General features: G+C 40.7%; 1 protein-coding gene across 1 annotated transcript; it reads right to left on the reverse strand.

Annotated features, from left to right (window-relative positions):
• Positions 1 to 5,493: 5,493 nt before the first annotated feature.
• On the reverse strand, positions 5,494 to 15,871 carry LOC131402980 (zinc finger protein 709-like). Its single transcript, XM_058537423.1, has 4 exons — positions 15,754 to 15,871; positions 7,832 to 7,958; positions 7,566 to 7,626; positions 5,494 to 6,969 (listed from the first exon to the last, which is right to left on the reverse strand). The coding sequence occupies exons 1-4, from the start codon at positions 15,754 to 15,756 to the stop codon at positions 5,571 to 5,573; spliced, it is 1,590 nt and encodes a 529-aa protein (XP_058393406.1). The 5' UTR covers positions 15,757 to 15,871; the 3' UTR covers positions 5,494 to 5,570.
• Positions 15,872 to 16,178: the final 307 nt, after the last annotated feature.

Raw genomic sequence — 16,178 nt, forward strand, 5'->3', positions numbered from 1 at the left:
TCTCTTATGTTATGATTAAACCTGTAAAGTTCTGAGGGGGCAGAATCTCTGGACTATGAACTTCCAAACAGGTTCTTAGCATTTATTCCTCCCCTGTGGTCAAAGAGAAATCCTGAAGAGTCTGGGAGTTGTCTGACTGCTCTTTCCACAATCAGATAAGGTTTTGGCAAATTAGTTTTCTTTGAGAAATGGCCTAAGTTACAGAGCACAGAATGTTTTGTGTGTGTATCAAGTTTTCCCCCCATTTCCTGCATGAGGCATGAGACAATTTTTTCCAGTTTTCACAGGGAAAACTTCCTAGGGCTCCTGGTGGAAAAATACATAAATTATGGGGGTTCACTAAGACTGGACTCCCTAAAGCTTTTAACTCAAGCTAGTCTAATCTGTGTCTCCAACAAATTCACTGTTAACAGTTTACGTGTTCCTAGAGGCTGCTGCCTCCAGTTCTTTCTCCTTCATGTAAGCGGTAATTCTCTATATTGGCCTATCTCCCATTTTGGGAGCGTTGGTTTGCCGTGTAATCTCATCTCTCTTGGATCTAAGAAGAGGGGTTGCTTTGCAGATTGTTCAATTTTCTCTTGTTGTGAAGATGAGATGATCACTCAGAGCTCTTTACATATCTGAACAGAAACCATCCAGTCACTTCTCTTGCTGTATTTTCCCTTGTGAGACTATTCCATTTTCACTTGTTAATTCTACTGCTAGAGTTCATGTGGGTGGTTTCAAAGTTTTTCTTTTGTGACTAACGCATCTAAAAACATTATCATACTGCAATCTCTGTATTTTGATTTCTTTTCCTCATCTTATACAAATTCTTTCACCTGAATACATTTCCCATTGGTTATTTTCTCTTTTATCATTGTCCTTTTGGGGGCAGAATTAACCCCCTACCTAAAATGGGATTGGATGTCAAGTCAATGTGGCCACATGCATCAAGATAATATAAATGTTTATTACTCACAGGTACCTTCTAAGGAGAACAGGGCAAGGGTAAGTGGGTTGGGGTGGCTTGTGTAGGGAGAATGGCTTCAACCTTTAAGATGTATAGGGGTAGAGGAGCAGGTTTTCAAAGTTTGACCCTCTTAACTATTGGCACAAAAAGAAAAGGGGCATGTGTCAACTTTCCTGACTTATTTATCCATTGTGGGCCAGACAGGGTGAGCAGGTATCTAAGTTCATGAAGACTCAAATATTAAAAATGAGAGCAGTGTCTTTATTAAAGTTCACTCTGAGGCTTATTGACAGAATGATGACAAATCTCATAAAATGAATTTGAATTTGAATATTAATTGAAAAGTCATGTGAAAAGGACAAGAAATTATAATTAGGGTCACAAAGCCTCCAAAATATCTTTGAATCCTGTCATTGGAGGGTATAGGAGAGAGCCAGGAAAGAAAGTGTCAGTATGGTTCCACAACTCTGTTCAGTTTATATTATCTTGATGCATGTGGCCACATTGACAGAACATTTTACTAATGTTATTGTTTCATTTCTTGTATCATTTGTCGTGTTATTGGTGGCACCTTGCCAGCGCAGCCTGCCCACATACGGCAAGCAGCCCTTTTAGGAGAAAGAACTCTCCCTGGCTGGTTAATACATAGTCCAAACCCAAGTACTCATCAGCTACCAGGGCTGCCATGGAGTTTTCTTTCATGTAAAATGTCTCAAACATTAGCTGTCTGCTACACATATTTTGAATGTTTTAGACATTTCTTGATTGGCAGTAAGGATGTGCTTGTTGAATGACATCATGTGTGCCCAGGTCAGGACCAGTGACTCCCAGGACGATGAGCACACGAGTGCAAATGGTAGGAAAACAGTACATTCATGTTGGACGGACTGAAAGGGTCTTGAAGGCAGGTGCCCAGAATGAAATATTGACATGCAGGGCACACCGCCTATGGGTGATGTTAGGAGGAAGACCCAGGAGTGGGATATAAGAGTGTGGCTAGGGAGCATGATTACAATAAATCAAAGACCTGTAGGAGTGGCAATTCTGACAGAAAAGTCTAGAATAGAAAGGCTCTATTTATAAGGTGCCAGTCAGCCTGATGATGAGAACAAAATAATAAGCCCCAAAGACTGGAGATTGAATGTAACTCAAACAGCAGGAGCATCTATTTAGGAGAATGCAAGTTTTGGCTAAGTAAGCCATTAGGCCATCGTAAGAGCATTGCAGCCTGAGTCATAGAGAGGTACAAGATCCATTAAATACCTTTTCAAGAGCCTGATGTTTTCTATTTTGAGACAGTTGATAATACCAATAATTTCTAGAATTTCTTGGTGAGTCCTTGATTCTGGCTTCTGGGGGATCATGTATGATAGGGTGAGCAATTGGTGTATATAAGGTTCTTCCATGGTCTGAGTGTAGCAAGCAGCCCAGCAGAGGGGGTGAGGAGCCCTACAGAGTCTATCTGCCACCAGCTGCAGGGACCCCCTTCCTCCACCTGGACTTAACGTGCATGGATTATGTTACCTGTGACATGTTTTTTCCACATCGGATGCATTGGTCACTCACTAAGTTACCCATGGTAGAGAGGGAAGTCCCTTGAATTTTGCCTAGACTTGTAGGTTAGAGGCCTCTTAGTGGTTTCCTTTCACAGGGGCCCATGGGCCAAGATTAATGCCATCATTTCTGAGGTGTCAGTATGTGTCTCAGAAATGTAAGTGAATTTATCACCCTGAGCAATGAAATGAGCCTCTGCAGGCTGAGGTTTAATATGTGCAGAGTAAGTGGTGACCTTGAGTCATACTTGGGGATTGTGAGGCAAGGTATGCCCGAGTTTTTTATGCCAAAGTGGTGACCCTGGGTCACAAGTTGTTGCTATTGGTGGATGAGACAGCTAGATCATTGGAAAAGGTTCGAGGATCTGTAAAAATGTGAGGAAGAGTTCGATTCTTGGCCAGGGAATTCTCCATTGCTAGCACAATTACCTGGAGTTTGACTAATCAGTCTGATCCAATCTGTGACCAAGGATGGCCTGTTTGATCCAGGGAAAGAACAGAGCAACTCTGAAGTGGACCCCATCAGGTGTGGTGATGCACACTGTTCATAAAGTATATGAACTCCCTGGTCATTCATATGCTCCCAAGTCACTGCCAAAGTGGCCAGTGAGTCTAAAACAGAGGTGACCTCCTCCAGAATGTATTACATCAATCAGAGAAGAGGGGAACACACTTCCTCCTGTAGGTGTGATGTGCCAGAAGCACCATTTTTGGCTCTATCCTGTAAGTACCTATATCTCTTCAATGAGGCCTTTGATTAGCAAACCTGATGGGTCCTGCATTTCTGACCCAAGGCAAAATGTGAAGCTGGCTGTGGAGGATCAACTCAAGCCCTGGGAGGGCCTCCCTTTACAAAAATACTCTGTCAGTTGGCATCAGTGGATTCTCTAATTGTGTGTAGCACTGGATGAGCAGCATAATTTTGGTACAAGAATGCCTTGGGCAATTTATGTCCACCATGGAGGTTTGGAGACTCTTAGATGCATTATAGTAGGCTGCTAAAGCCTCTATGGGAAACGGGTGTGTGTAACGGGACACTCATGTATTGACTTATTTAGACAAATTCTAGAGCCATTTATTTCTCTGCTAAAGGTCAATCTGTTTAAGCATTGTTGAATATACAAGCAACCAGATCTGCTAATACGTGACGTTTCTAGTCACCGTGGCTGACAGAATGTGTCACAACATGGGTTCTACCACTGCTTCCATGACCTTCTCAGCTCACAGGCGTCTGGCATTGTCTTGTGGAAATTTTCCAAAGTGGAATCTGCATGTATTTCTAAGGATGTTTCCAAGTAAGCAGGCATGAGTATGCTTGAGTTGAGAAATGAAGAGCTGGAAAAGGTCAATGGATAATAACAGAGAGAAATGGTGCAATGCGTACGAATGAGGATATTCCCAGGCAGATCCCACTTAGGAGACACCTTTATGTTTCAGAATCACAGTTATTTCTACAGATCTGTCCACAGAACCTGATTTAAACTCACAGACAGATTCTAGGAGCCCTCTCATTTCACTCTTAGTTATGAGTAGGAGACCAGGGCAGGTGCAACCCCAGAGGGTGTTTTCTCAATTAAGACAGGGTTGCAAGAAAGGCCTGTTGAGGACTGCATTCTTCTTTTCAATACTTCAATTCTTCCTAAGGATCCCACAGTGCTAGAAAGAAGTGTTGAATGTATAAAAATCAAGGATCAAGAGAGTTTAACATTATCCTAACATATGAAAGTGATTCAGTTATTCATTTTCTCTTAATTATATAAATATACAATATTTATGTATACTTTTTTTTTTAATAATTTTATTTATTTTTCCCCCAAAGCCCCAGTAGATAGTTGTATGTCATAGTTGTGCATTCTTCTACTTGCTGTATGTGGGACGCGGCCTCAGCATGGCTGGAGAAGCGGTGCGTCTGTGCGCACCCGGGATCCGAACCCGGGCCGCCTGCATCGGAGCGCACGCACTTAACCACTAAGCCACGGGGCCGGCCCCTGTATACTTCTGAATTTTGACAAATGTATAGTAATCCTGACACTAAAAAATGGAAAATGTGCAATCATCAAAAACAACACTCTTGCGTTGCCCAGTTGAATAACTCCCCTCCAGTACATAAGTTAATCATTAAAAAAATGGAGGAAAAATGATTTCTTTTGCTCTTTATTAAACCTCACAGCTGTTACTTTTCTGTCTGATTTTTCCACAACATAGCTGGACATCTAAGCATATGGAAATGAAAACAGAACAGCAAAATGGGCTACGGGACTTAGTGGATCATTGAAACTAAAAACTTCTAGCTACTCCTACTAAAAAACAGTGATTATTTTCCATTTCTCCTTTTATTTATTCGTTTATTTATTTATGTCACACTTTAAGAAAGATCCTTGGTAAGCACAATAGGTTTACAAATTTCATAACAACGCTTTCATGTTTAAAGTTTTCTACAACAGCCTACACATTAATTTCCATCACATTTTCTCATATGACTTATATTTGTATTTCTTTTTAGTGGGAATTACACATATGATGGTGTAAGCCACATGACGTCTTTCCGGTGTTGTTCACATCCAAGATGTTCAAACCAAGGGACTCTTTTTATGCCTTCATTAAGATCTGGGATGACAAAAGTCTTTCCACATGCATTACCTTTACATGGTTGTTCTTCTAGTGTGCAGTCTCCCATATCCTCAAAAGTCTGCATGACAAACAAGCTTTCCCACTTTCCTGTTATTCACAGGGTTTCTCTCCAGTACGAGTTCTTTCAACTCTTCAGAGAGAACTGGGAAAACAAATGCTTTACTATATTTTGCATATTCATGTTTCTATCCAGTATGATCTCTTTCACGTATTCGGAAAATCTGATGAGAACTGAAGACTTTCCCATTTTCTTTATATTCATAGGTTTTCACTCCAGTGTGATTTGTTTCACGTCTTTGGAGTAATCTGGGATACATGAATGCTTTCTCACATTCCTTACATTTGTAAGGTCCATCTCCAGCATGAACAATCATGTGTGATCGAAGGGTTGAAGGATCTCTAAAGGCTTTCCCACATTCCTTACATTCAAAGGGTTAATCTGCAGTATGATTTCTTTCATGTACTCGAAGAGAACTGGAAAAAATGAATGCTTTACTGCATTTTTTACATTCATATGGTTTCTCTCCTGTATGAATTCTTTCATGTACTCGAAGAGAACTGGTACAACTGAATGCTTTGCCACATTCTTTACATTCATAGGGCTTCTCTCCAGTGTGACTCCTTTCATGTATTCGAAATGCACTAGGAGAAACAAATACTTTCTTACATTCCTTACATTTATAAGGTCCATCTCCAGTGTGACAGATCATGTGTGATCGAAGGCTTGAGGGAGCTGTAAAGGCTTTCCCACATTCTTTACACTGATAGGGTTTCTCCCCAGTATGATTTCTTTCGTGTACTTGAAGAGACTTGGAATAAACGAATGCTTTACTGCACTTTTTACATTCATATGGTTTCTCTCCTGTATGAGTTCTTTCATGTACTCGAAGAGAACTGGTACAACTGAATGTTTTGCTGCATTCTTTACATTCATATGGTTTCTCTCCAGTATGACTCCTTTCATGTATTTGAAATGAACTGGGATGAACGAAAACTTTCCCACATTCCTTACATTTATAAGGTGCATCTCCAGTGTGAGTGATCATGTGAACTTGAAGGGTGGTGAGAGCAATAAAGTCTTTCCCACAGTCCTTACATTCATAGGGTTTCTTTCCAGTGTGACATCTTTCATGCATTCGAAGAGTTCTGGGATGACTGAATGCTTTACCACAATTTTTACATTCATAGGGTTTCTCTCCAGTGTGACTCCTTTCATGTATTCGAAAAGCACTAGGAAAAAGAAATACTTTCTCACATTCCTTACATTTATAAGGTCCATCTCCAGTGTGACAGATCATGTGTGATCGAAGGCCTGAGGGAGCTATAAAGGCTTTCCCACATTCTTTACACTGATAGGGTTTCTCCCCAGTATGATTTCTTTCGTGTACTTGAAGAGACTTGGAATAAATGAATGCTTTACTGCATTTTTTACATTTATATGGTTTCTCTCCAGTATGAGTTCTTTCATGTATTTGAAGAGACCTGGAAGAAGCAAATACTTTACTGCATTTTTTACATTCATAGGGTTTCTCTCCAGTATGAGTTCTTTCATGTTTTTGAAGAACACTGGGAAAAACGAAGGCTTTCCCACATTCCTTACATTTATATGTCTTCTCCCCATATTTTTCACAGTCATATGGTTTGTGTTCAGTGTGACCAGTAACGTGCCTATTAATGGATGAATGACGCATGAAGACTTTTCCACATGCTCTTTCTTTCCATGGTTTTGCTGCACTAGTTTTCTTGTTCAGATCAACATTTGGAATAAGGATGAAGTTTTCTCCACACTGACTACCCTCTTCACTTTCACAGAGTCTCAATACCATATGACTTCTGTAAAACATAAGGAGCACATTATTAATCATTGCTTTATTAATGATTTTTATATTTGTTATATTTATTATAATTTATAGGAAAAGTTCAGGTTTTCTGCCTTGTCTGAATTCTCTGAAATTGAATATACTGAATGCTCTACAAGAGGACTTCACCCTTTCTAGTATCCAAATGGTGATATTCATATACAGGATTTATTAGAACTGTTTCCAAGTGAGTTTATTTTGTAAAAGCTGCACCTGTACCTCACATTTCAGAAGGTATATTTGGTCAAAATTTTCTACGAATAGCTAAATTTCTTTTTTTTGGTGAGGAAGATCAGCCCTGAGCTAACATCCACGCCCATCTTCCTCCACTTTATGTGGGATGCCACCACAGCATAGCCTGACAAGCGGTGCGCTGGTGCGCGCCTGGGTTCCGAACTCGGGCCACCAGTAGCGGAGCGCACGCACGTAACCACTATGCCACGGGGCTGGCCCCTAAGAACAGCTAAATTTGAAGCAAGCGTTATTCATGTTGTTTGCTTCTTTTTAAAATTTTGTAACATATCAGGATTCTCATGTGAGGCATTGCTTTCTATTGTGAGTGTGACTCACCTTAGTCTTCTCCCCTGGCTTTTGTACTGATCTTCAGTGTCATGATCTTCCCATGTTTTTCCTGAAATGCAGACCCAGGCAGTTGATTCCAAAGTATTGGAAATTATACAAAAAATTTTAGATTCTAAGACCACGATGAGCTATGACCATTTCAAGTTTATTTACCAACATCTCCCCTTTTCCCATTCTACACCTTGGAACAATGTTAATGGGCAAGAAACACTCGTTCTCCAATTGGTGAAGTGAAGGAATGTCCTCATTCTTACCTACAGAGGCCAGGTTCCTGAAAGTTTCCCACATCACATCTCTGTAGAGTTTCTTCTGTGAAGGATCCAGTAAAGCCCACTCCTCTGGGGTGAAGTTCACAGCCACATCCTCAATGGCCACTGAGTCCTAAAACATCACAAATATGTGTAGAGTAGGATGCATAAGGCTGACAGCATGGGGGATCTACATTCCATTTCTAGGAAAGTTACACATGATTCTGTCATCACTAAATATATATTCTATGATGTGATCATCAAAAACTCTTTTTCTGTGCACACTCCTCATCAATTTAACAGCATCATGAACACATGGAAATTATCTACACATTTTTACTGTGATCACATTTCATGATATTTCTCTGTAATGCAGGTTCAAGAGCATGTTGGGAAATGACAGAAATGCCATACAATGAAACAAATATAATTGTGAAAGGAAAAGAACAAAAAAGACAGAGTACAATATCCATTAGGCCTAGGACAACTCTCTTTAACAGAAGCATTAAAATACACAGGTTGGGAATACCTGAAGGAAAAGAAAGATAGAAAGTAATAGAGGAAACAAGTGAAGTAATAATCACCAAAATATCCTAAAATTAATGATAGCCAGCAAACTGCACATCCAGCAAACTCAGAGAACAGTAAACATGATAAACTCAAAAATGCACACCCAAGAATATCATATTCAACTAGAGAGAAATCAAAGACAGAGCACATATTGAAAAATGACAAAGAACACACTTCTGAATATATTCTCTGTCGAACAAAATTATCCATCAAAAATAAATGAAAAATTAGGACATTCTGAGACAAAAATTGAGGAAATTTGTCATGAGTGCACCTACTTTGAATGAAATGTTCAAAATTTATCAGAAAGAATGCAAATGATAAAGGTAGAGGATTAGAAAAAGAAAAAATGAAGGTAAAATATTTTTTATATTTCTAATTAAAATAACAGTTGATAGTTGTTTAAAATAATATTAGCAAAAATGTATTTGGTAATGAGATGCTTAAGATGAATGAAATAAATGACAGCAATGTGACAAAGCACAGGGAGGGGAAATTGGGAATAGTGTGTTATGAGGTACTTGCACACAGTGAAGTGGTATAGGTTTATTTGGCAGAAAATGTGGGTTAGTTATAAATGGGTACTGAAAGCTCAATGGCAACCACTAAAAGAGCTTTTTAAAAAATGTGTAATTGTTATGCTAAGAGAGAGGAAACAAAAGAATCAGATAAAATGCTCTATTTCAGCCAGAGAACATGGAAAAAAAAGGTGGAAGACAAAAAGAAACAAACAAGAGCAAGATAAAAAAACAGTAAAAGAGGTGCTAAAGATTAATCCAGCTCTGTCACAAAATACTTTAATCAACAACGGTCTCAATAAAATTGAAGGATATAGTAATATCAGATTCTTAAAAAACAAACTGAGTTATATACTGTCTACAAGAAACCCACTTTTTTGGGCCAGCCCCGTGGCTTAGCGGTTAAGTGCGCGCACTCCGCTGCTGGCGGCCCGGGTTCGGATCCCGGGCGCGCACCGACACACCGCTTCTCCGGCCATGCTGAGGCCGCGTCCCACATACAGCAACTGGAAGGATGTGCAGCTATGACATACTACTATCTACTGGGGCTTTGGGGGGAAAATAAATAAATAAAATTAACAAAAACAAAAAAAAGAAGAAACCCACTTTTAATATAAAGACACAGACTGATGTAGTATAAATGGATGGAGAAAAATATTGCATGCCAGCGTAGATCAAAAGAAAACTGGTATAAAATCAAAACAACACTAAGATACCACCTCATGCCCGTTAGAATGGCTATAATCACCAAGACAAAAAACAACAAGTGTTGGAGAGGATGTGGAGAAACAGGAACCCTCATACACAGCTGGTGGCAATGTAAACTGGTGCAGCCTCTATGGAAAACGGTATGGAGACTCCTCAAAGACTTAAAAATAGAGATGCCCTATGACCCAGCCATCCCATTACTGGGAATCTATCCAACGAACCTGAAATCAACAATCCAAAGAGGCTTATGCACCCCTATGTTCATTGCAGCATTATTCACCATAGCCAAGAAGTGGAAGCAACCTAAGTGTCGCTCGACTGACAACTGGAGTAAGAAAATGTGGTATATACATACAATGGAATACTACTCAGCCATAAAACAAAGACAAAATCGTCCCATTTGCAACAACATGGATGGGCCTGGAACGTATTATGTTAAGTGAAATGAGCCTAAAAGAGAAAGACAAACACTGTATGATCTCACTCATATGTGCAATATAAACCAACACATGGACAGAGAAAACTGTACTGTGGTTACCAGGGGCAGTGGGGGTGGGGGGTGAGGGGTGGGCACAAGGGTTGAAGGGAGTCATATATATGGTGATGGACAAACAAAAATGCACATCCCAAAATTTCACAATGTTAAAAAATATTAAAACATCAATTAAAAAAAAAAAGAAAACTGGCATAGGTATATGAATTATAGACACTGCAGATTTCAAGCCAAGGAAATTTCAGAGATAGAGAGGGACATTACCTACTGATAAAGGTGTCTATTCTCCAAGAAGGCACAGCCATCCTTGATGTGTACATGTGTAACAACAGAGTGGTAAAATATATAAGGCAAGGAGAAATAGAGGAATCCAGTTCAATAGTTGGGGAATTCAACAACCTCTAGGGAAAAAAGGACAATCTTATCAAATTTGAAAGAACAGAAATCATACAAAATATCTTCTCACATCACCTAGGCATTCACAGAGAGGTCAATAACAACCAGAAATTTGGAAAACCCCGAAATATGTGGACATTCAACCATATATTTCTAAAGAATACTTAAGATCAAAGAAGAAGACTCAAGAGAAACGAAAAATTATTTTGAACTAAATGAAATGACAATACAGTAGACAAAAGATTCTTGTATGCAGCAAAAGCAGTGTTTAGAGGGAAATTTATGCCATTGAACAAATACACTGGAAAAAGCAAAGATCTATAATCATTAAAGGAAGCATCTACCTTAGGAAACAATAAAAGGAAGAGCCAAGTAAATCCAAAGTAAGCACAGTAAAAGAAATAGTAAAAATTAGAAAAGAAATCTACGTCATTGTGGGAAATCAATGGAGAAAATGAAAACAAAAAAAGCTGGTACTTAGACATGACTAATTGATAAAAATCTAGTCAAGATAAAAAAAACAAGGTAGGCAGATATTACTAATATAAAAAGGGAAAGCAAGCGGAAATGAAATTACAAAACGATTTGATAGAATCCAACATTCATTTGTGATAAACTAGTAATAGAGGGAAAGTTCCACTTCTTGAGATGGAACATCCTTATGAATCCTCTAGCTAAATTCATAACATTTGTTCCACATGGCATGATTGTCTCTGTGAAACATCTGAAAGAATTCACAACAACAGAAATAACTCCTAGAATTAATAAGAGAGTATAGCAAGGCTGAAGGATATGTGAGTCAATTGCTTTCCTTATAGACCCACACAAATATACTCAAGTAATCTTTGACAAAGAAGAAAAGGCAACGCAAATGAAAAACAAAGTCTTTTAAACAAGTGGTGGAAATAATGGATAACTACATACAAATACACACAGAAACACAATGAATGTAGACACAGGCCATACACATTTCACAAAAATTAGGTCAAAACACTTCACAGACCTAAATGTAAAATGCCAAAGGAATAAACTCCTAGAAGATAAGAGAGAAAAATCTAGATGACTTTAGGTTTGGAGATGAATTTTTAGATATGAAACCAAACACCAAGGTCCACCAAAACATAAAACACAAAAAATTTACTTCAGTAAAATGAAAAACGCCTGTTCTGAGAAAGTGTTAAGAGAATAAAAACATAATTTACAGAATAAGGGAAAATCTTTGTAAAACGCTTGTCTGGTAAATGAGTGTTATTAGAAATGTCCAAAGAACTCTTAAAACTCAACAGTCAGAAGACAAACAACCCAATTAGAGAGTAGGCAAAAGATCTGAACAGACATCTCACTGAAGAAGATATATAGATGGGAAATAAGCAATATAAAAACACGCTCCACATTAAATATCATTAGAAAGTTGCCAATAAAACAACGAGGTATCATTAAACACTTATTAAATGGGTAAAATGCAAAACACTCAGAACACCAACTATTGGTGAAGATGTGAAGCTACAGGTAATCCTCATTCATTGATGGTGGAAATAGAATTTGGTACACCTACAATGGAAGACAGGAAGTTTCTTTCTAAACAAAATACACTGTTGCTAAATAGAGTAAGAACCAGCATTAAGGCTCCCTGGTATTTTTCCAAATCAGTTGAAACCTTATGTTCACACAAAAGCTACACATGAATGTTTACAGGCACTTTATTCATAATTGGCAAGACAGAGTTTTCAACAGGATGTCCTTCAAGTGTTGCATAGATAAACAATCAGTGGTGTATCCATACAATGAAACACTGTTCAGTGATAAAAAGAAATGAGGTATCAAGCCATGAAAACACGGAGGAAGCTTAAAAAGATATGTCTAAAGGAAAGAGGCCAATGCGACAAGGCTATATAGTGTATGATTCCAAGTATATGACATTTTGGAAAAGACAACAGCATGAGCCAGTAGGAAGACCTTTGGTTGTGAAGAACTTGTGGGATGGAGGGAGGGATGAATCAATATGTGGAGCACAGAGGATTTTTAGGGAAGTGAAACCACACTCTATGATACACAAATGATGGATCCATGTTATACATTTACCAAACTCATACATTATATAGCACAAAGAGTCAATGCTAACGTACACTGTGCTCGGCCATGCATCCATATGGGTTGGAAATTGTAACAAATGTATCACAGTAATATAAAAAGTGAAAAATAGTGCAAACTGTGGATGCAGAGAGAGGGATTATGTGGAAACTATGTGAATTTTGATCAATTTTTCTGTAAACCTGGAACAGTTCAAAAAAAACTGGAGTCTTTCAAAAAAAAAAAAAAAAGATGAAGACAGACTCATTACAATTTGCCCCTGATGACTGAAACAGGACATCTCTCATTCAACTGATTTCAATAAGCCAGTATGGTGCTCTATGAGCCTGAGACCCACAAGGGAAGTGAAACTTCCACCAAATGCCTTGTTGGAGAGCAGGGCACTGTATACTCTGAGAGGTGCCATGGTCACTCTCAGTAGCGTCAGAACTCCAAGGTGGATAACGAGTGTCCTGGTGAGTCCTTGTATTGTAGACCTAGTAACGTACAGACAAGTGTTACCTTGATTTCTATTTTTATTATCTCTGAGTCAAGAGATTCCCAGAGTCCTTTTACCACAAAGGGTCATCTCTTAGATCATAAACTAAGTGTTTGTGAAAATATGCAGAACAGCCCAATTTTTTGGTCAGTGGTAAGATGACTGCCTGATGTTTGGTAGCTCTGGTGACACTTGGGTTTGGTTCTTCATCAGGGATGTCCCAATTAAGGGATGAAGAGCAGCAACTCTCCACTGAGCTCCGTCATGTACAAATGTGTATTGTCATTAAAGGCTATGCACGCTCCAGAGCTGTGCATTCAGTTAATCCCAAGGAACTCCCCAGGGAACCAAGGAGTCTGGGAGAGGGGTGACTTCCTTCATCACTGTAGCATCATTCAATGAACTGAAGAAAGGTCACGCCCTTCCTGCAGGTGGCATAAGCTCAGGGCCAAGGTTAGGCTCCTTCATATCACAAGTGTCAGTAGTTGGGCAGAGCTGGCAGGGTGCTGTTTCCAGCACTAAGGCATAACAGGTGCCTTGGTAGACCGTCACAGGCTCAGTGCTTCTCAGAGACTCTATTTTCAAGAGATCTCAGTATGAGATGATAATAGGAGCTCTAACGGCATATAGTGTGGGGTCCAGGGCAGCTTCTTGCATCAGAAGCCTAGGGACATCTTAAGGCCCTCCTCCAGAGAGCCTCAAATCACTGCCGTCAGGGTTAGAGGCCTCCTCCACGACAAATGGTTGCTTTACAGAGTTTAAGCAACCCGGGCTTAAGTTGGGTTTGAACTAATCCCTTTGCTGGGCCAAACTCAGACTGTGTGTGCTGTCCACTATAACCCAGAGGGTCAGGATCTTTGTTGCAATAGACACAGGGGCAGCAGCAGCAGTTATTCAGGCGTCCTGGAGAGCCCTCTGCAATCTCAACACCTACTGGCTGCATTTTCCTGTGTTTTTCTTTCTCTCTGAAATAACTGCTCTTCAAGGAGTGGCCATCTAATGAGTTTACCTCATTCACAGAGTATAATCATCCTCAAAACCCCAGACATCCCCTAATGTCAAGGCGACCCCAGCCTCAGTCTCACCTTCGCTGTAAACACACAGATTCTGCCCAAGACATAGGACACAAGACCACAAGAAGGATGGCCCCATTCTCATACCCCTGCTTCCAAAGGACAAGGAATTATCAAAACTGTCAACTTGGAGTCCTGTGTATATAGAACCCAGGCTTGGTGGGGTCAACAACGCACACAGGGCAGCACAGCTCACAGGAGGAGCTGCCCAGCAAGCAGCAGCTCACAGTGCAGGAGCCTCCAGGCTTTCTCATCAGCCCGTCCAGATAAGAAGGCCTAGGGGAAAGGGTGGGGTGAGGCTTAAGTTTTCAGAAGCCAAACACCAAATATGTGGACCCTGGCTACTCATTATAAGAACAAACATGGGTGAGAAAAATAGGCATTCACACTGGCTTGTTTTTACATAAACACTAACAGGATGATGAAGCAGTGATCAACACTGGTTATTTGAGGGGGACTGGAGTTAAGAGCAGAGGAGTGGGGCAGGACCCGCAGGCAGGGAGTCTTCTTAAGTTAATTTCCTCTCAAAAATTTTTTAAACCTTCCCATGCATTATTTATTTAAAATAAGGAGAGAAATTTATATACACTATTTTTCCTTATGCTCGGTCATTATTTTTATTTAACCTCTGCTTTACAAAATTAATTTTAACATTTCTACTAGGAGACTACTCCAAGATATAATCCTTTAAACACTAATGGATACAAAACTGCAAACAATACAAAATTTACCAATCCCTTTCTAACAAAAAGGGCAAGGGGCATGATACTTTGTCCCTCCACTAGACTGCACACTGGGGACATTTTCAGGAAGGAGTAATGTATCATAAGACATTAGGGGTTTGCAATGAAGCCCTGCAGTAACTAGGAATTCCAAAGATTTACGTGAGCTTTGATCTGTTTCCTCATATCACTGAAAATAGAAATTCAAGTGCTTTTTCCTCACATCCATTAAAATAGGAATTTATTTTCCTTAGGAATACTAAGGCCTTTTAAATGTCAAAGTTCTCTAGGGACACGGACAGAAAAACTGACCTAAAATTAGAAAACGCATGTGAGAACTTAGTACACCCATCTCACACCTTGAGGTTCTCTTGTCTAAATGGAACAAAAACTTCTATTGGTTGAACAATAGCCCTAGGAAGACCTAGACTGGGGGGACAATGTTGTGGATTGGAGACAGTGCTCTCCAAATACATGGAAAATTCAGAAGAAAATGAGTGCCACCTGAGGAGAAAGAAGGACTGGAGACCCCACAGGCCACAGCTCCTCCCACGCAGGAGCCCCGGAGACCGAGTCACGATTGCCCCTGATGTCCTCCCCGTGGTCACCGCACCACGTGGGGACACGCGGGGCTGCAGGCGGAGACCTGCCCAGAGAGGCTCCGGGGCCGAAGTCGCCGCGCGCAGTGACCACAGGACGCCCGGGGTCCCGGCTGCCGGCCCCGCCCCCACGCTGCGGCCGGAGGGGACTGAGGTCCGAGCGGCGCCACCCCGGACTCGGGTCCGCAGACTCGGAGGTGACCGCGGGGAGGCCGGTCCCGCCACGGCCGGTTCCGACCAGCCCTCCTCCCCGTCTCCTCACCCGGGGCCGCACACTCACCATTCCTACATTTACTGGGTCCCCTAAGCTCCTTCCTATGACTCCCGAGGTCAGTAAGGTCACAACCTGACAAAACAGGCGGCAGAGCCACGTACAGCCTTTAACGGCGGGGAAACGCGATCCCCACCGTGACTGGAGCCAGCAGCAACTTCCGGGGCGGCTGGGGAGCTTCGCCCCACCCACCTGCCCCGGCGCCGCCTCTGATTGGACAGTTCAAAAGACTCGCCCTCTTGTGTCTGAGTGACAGCCCCCTGAGTTTAGGTGTCTGAGCAGAATGCCAGCCAGAACTCGTCCCCTGCAGGGATATTTGCCTTGAAAGGTAGTGCTGGGAGGCGACTCCTAGAATTGTGATCCTTCTTTACAAACACACACAAATGAAAGTCGCCTCACCATAGGCAATGATTACTCTCTCCATTTTGATCTTT

Source organism: Diceros bicornis, unplaced genomic scaffold, assembly GCF_020826845.1.
Source record: "Diceros bicornis minor isolate mBicDic1 unplaced genomic scaffold, mDicBic1.mat.cur scaffold_434_ctg1, whole genome shotgun sequence".
NCBI classification, from domain to species: domain Eukaryota; kingdom Metazoa; phylum Chordata; class Mammalia; order Perissodactyla; family Rhinocerotidae; genus Diceros; species Diceros bicornis.

What these genes read in the sequence shown, in the direction of transcription:
- LOC131402980 (XM_058537423.1), bottom strand. An exon ending in CAGGAACCTGGCCTCTGTAG is followed by an intron (nt 7,627 to 7,831) that starts GTAAGAATGAGG and finishes TCTGCATTTCAG; the next exon opens with GAAAAACATGGGAAGATCAT. An exon ending in AGCCAGGGGAGAAGACTAAG is followed by an intron (nt 6,970 to 7,565) that starts GTGAGTCACACT and finishes TATGTTTTACAG; the next exon opens with AAGTCATATGGTATTGAGAC.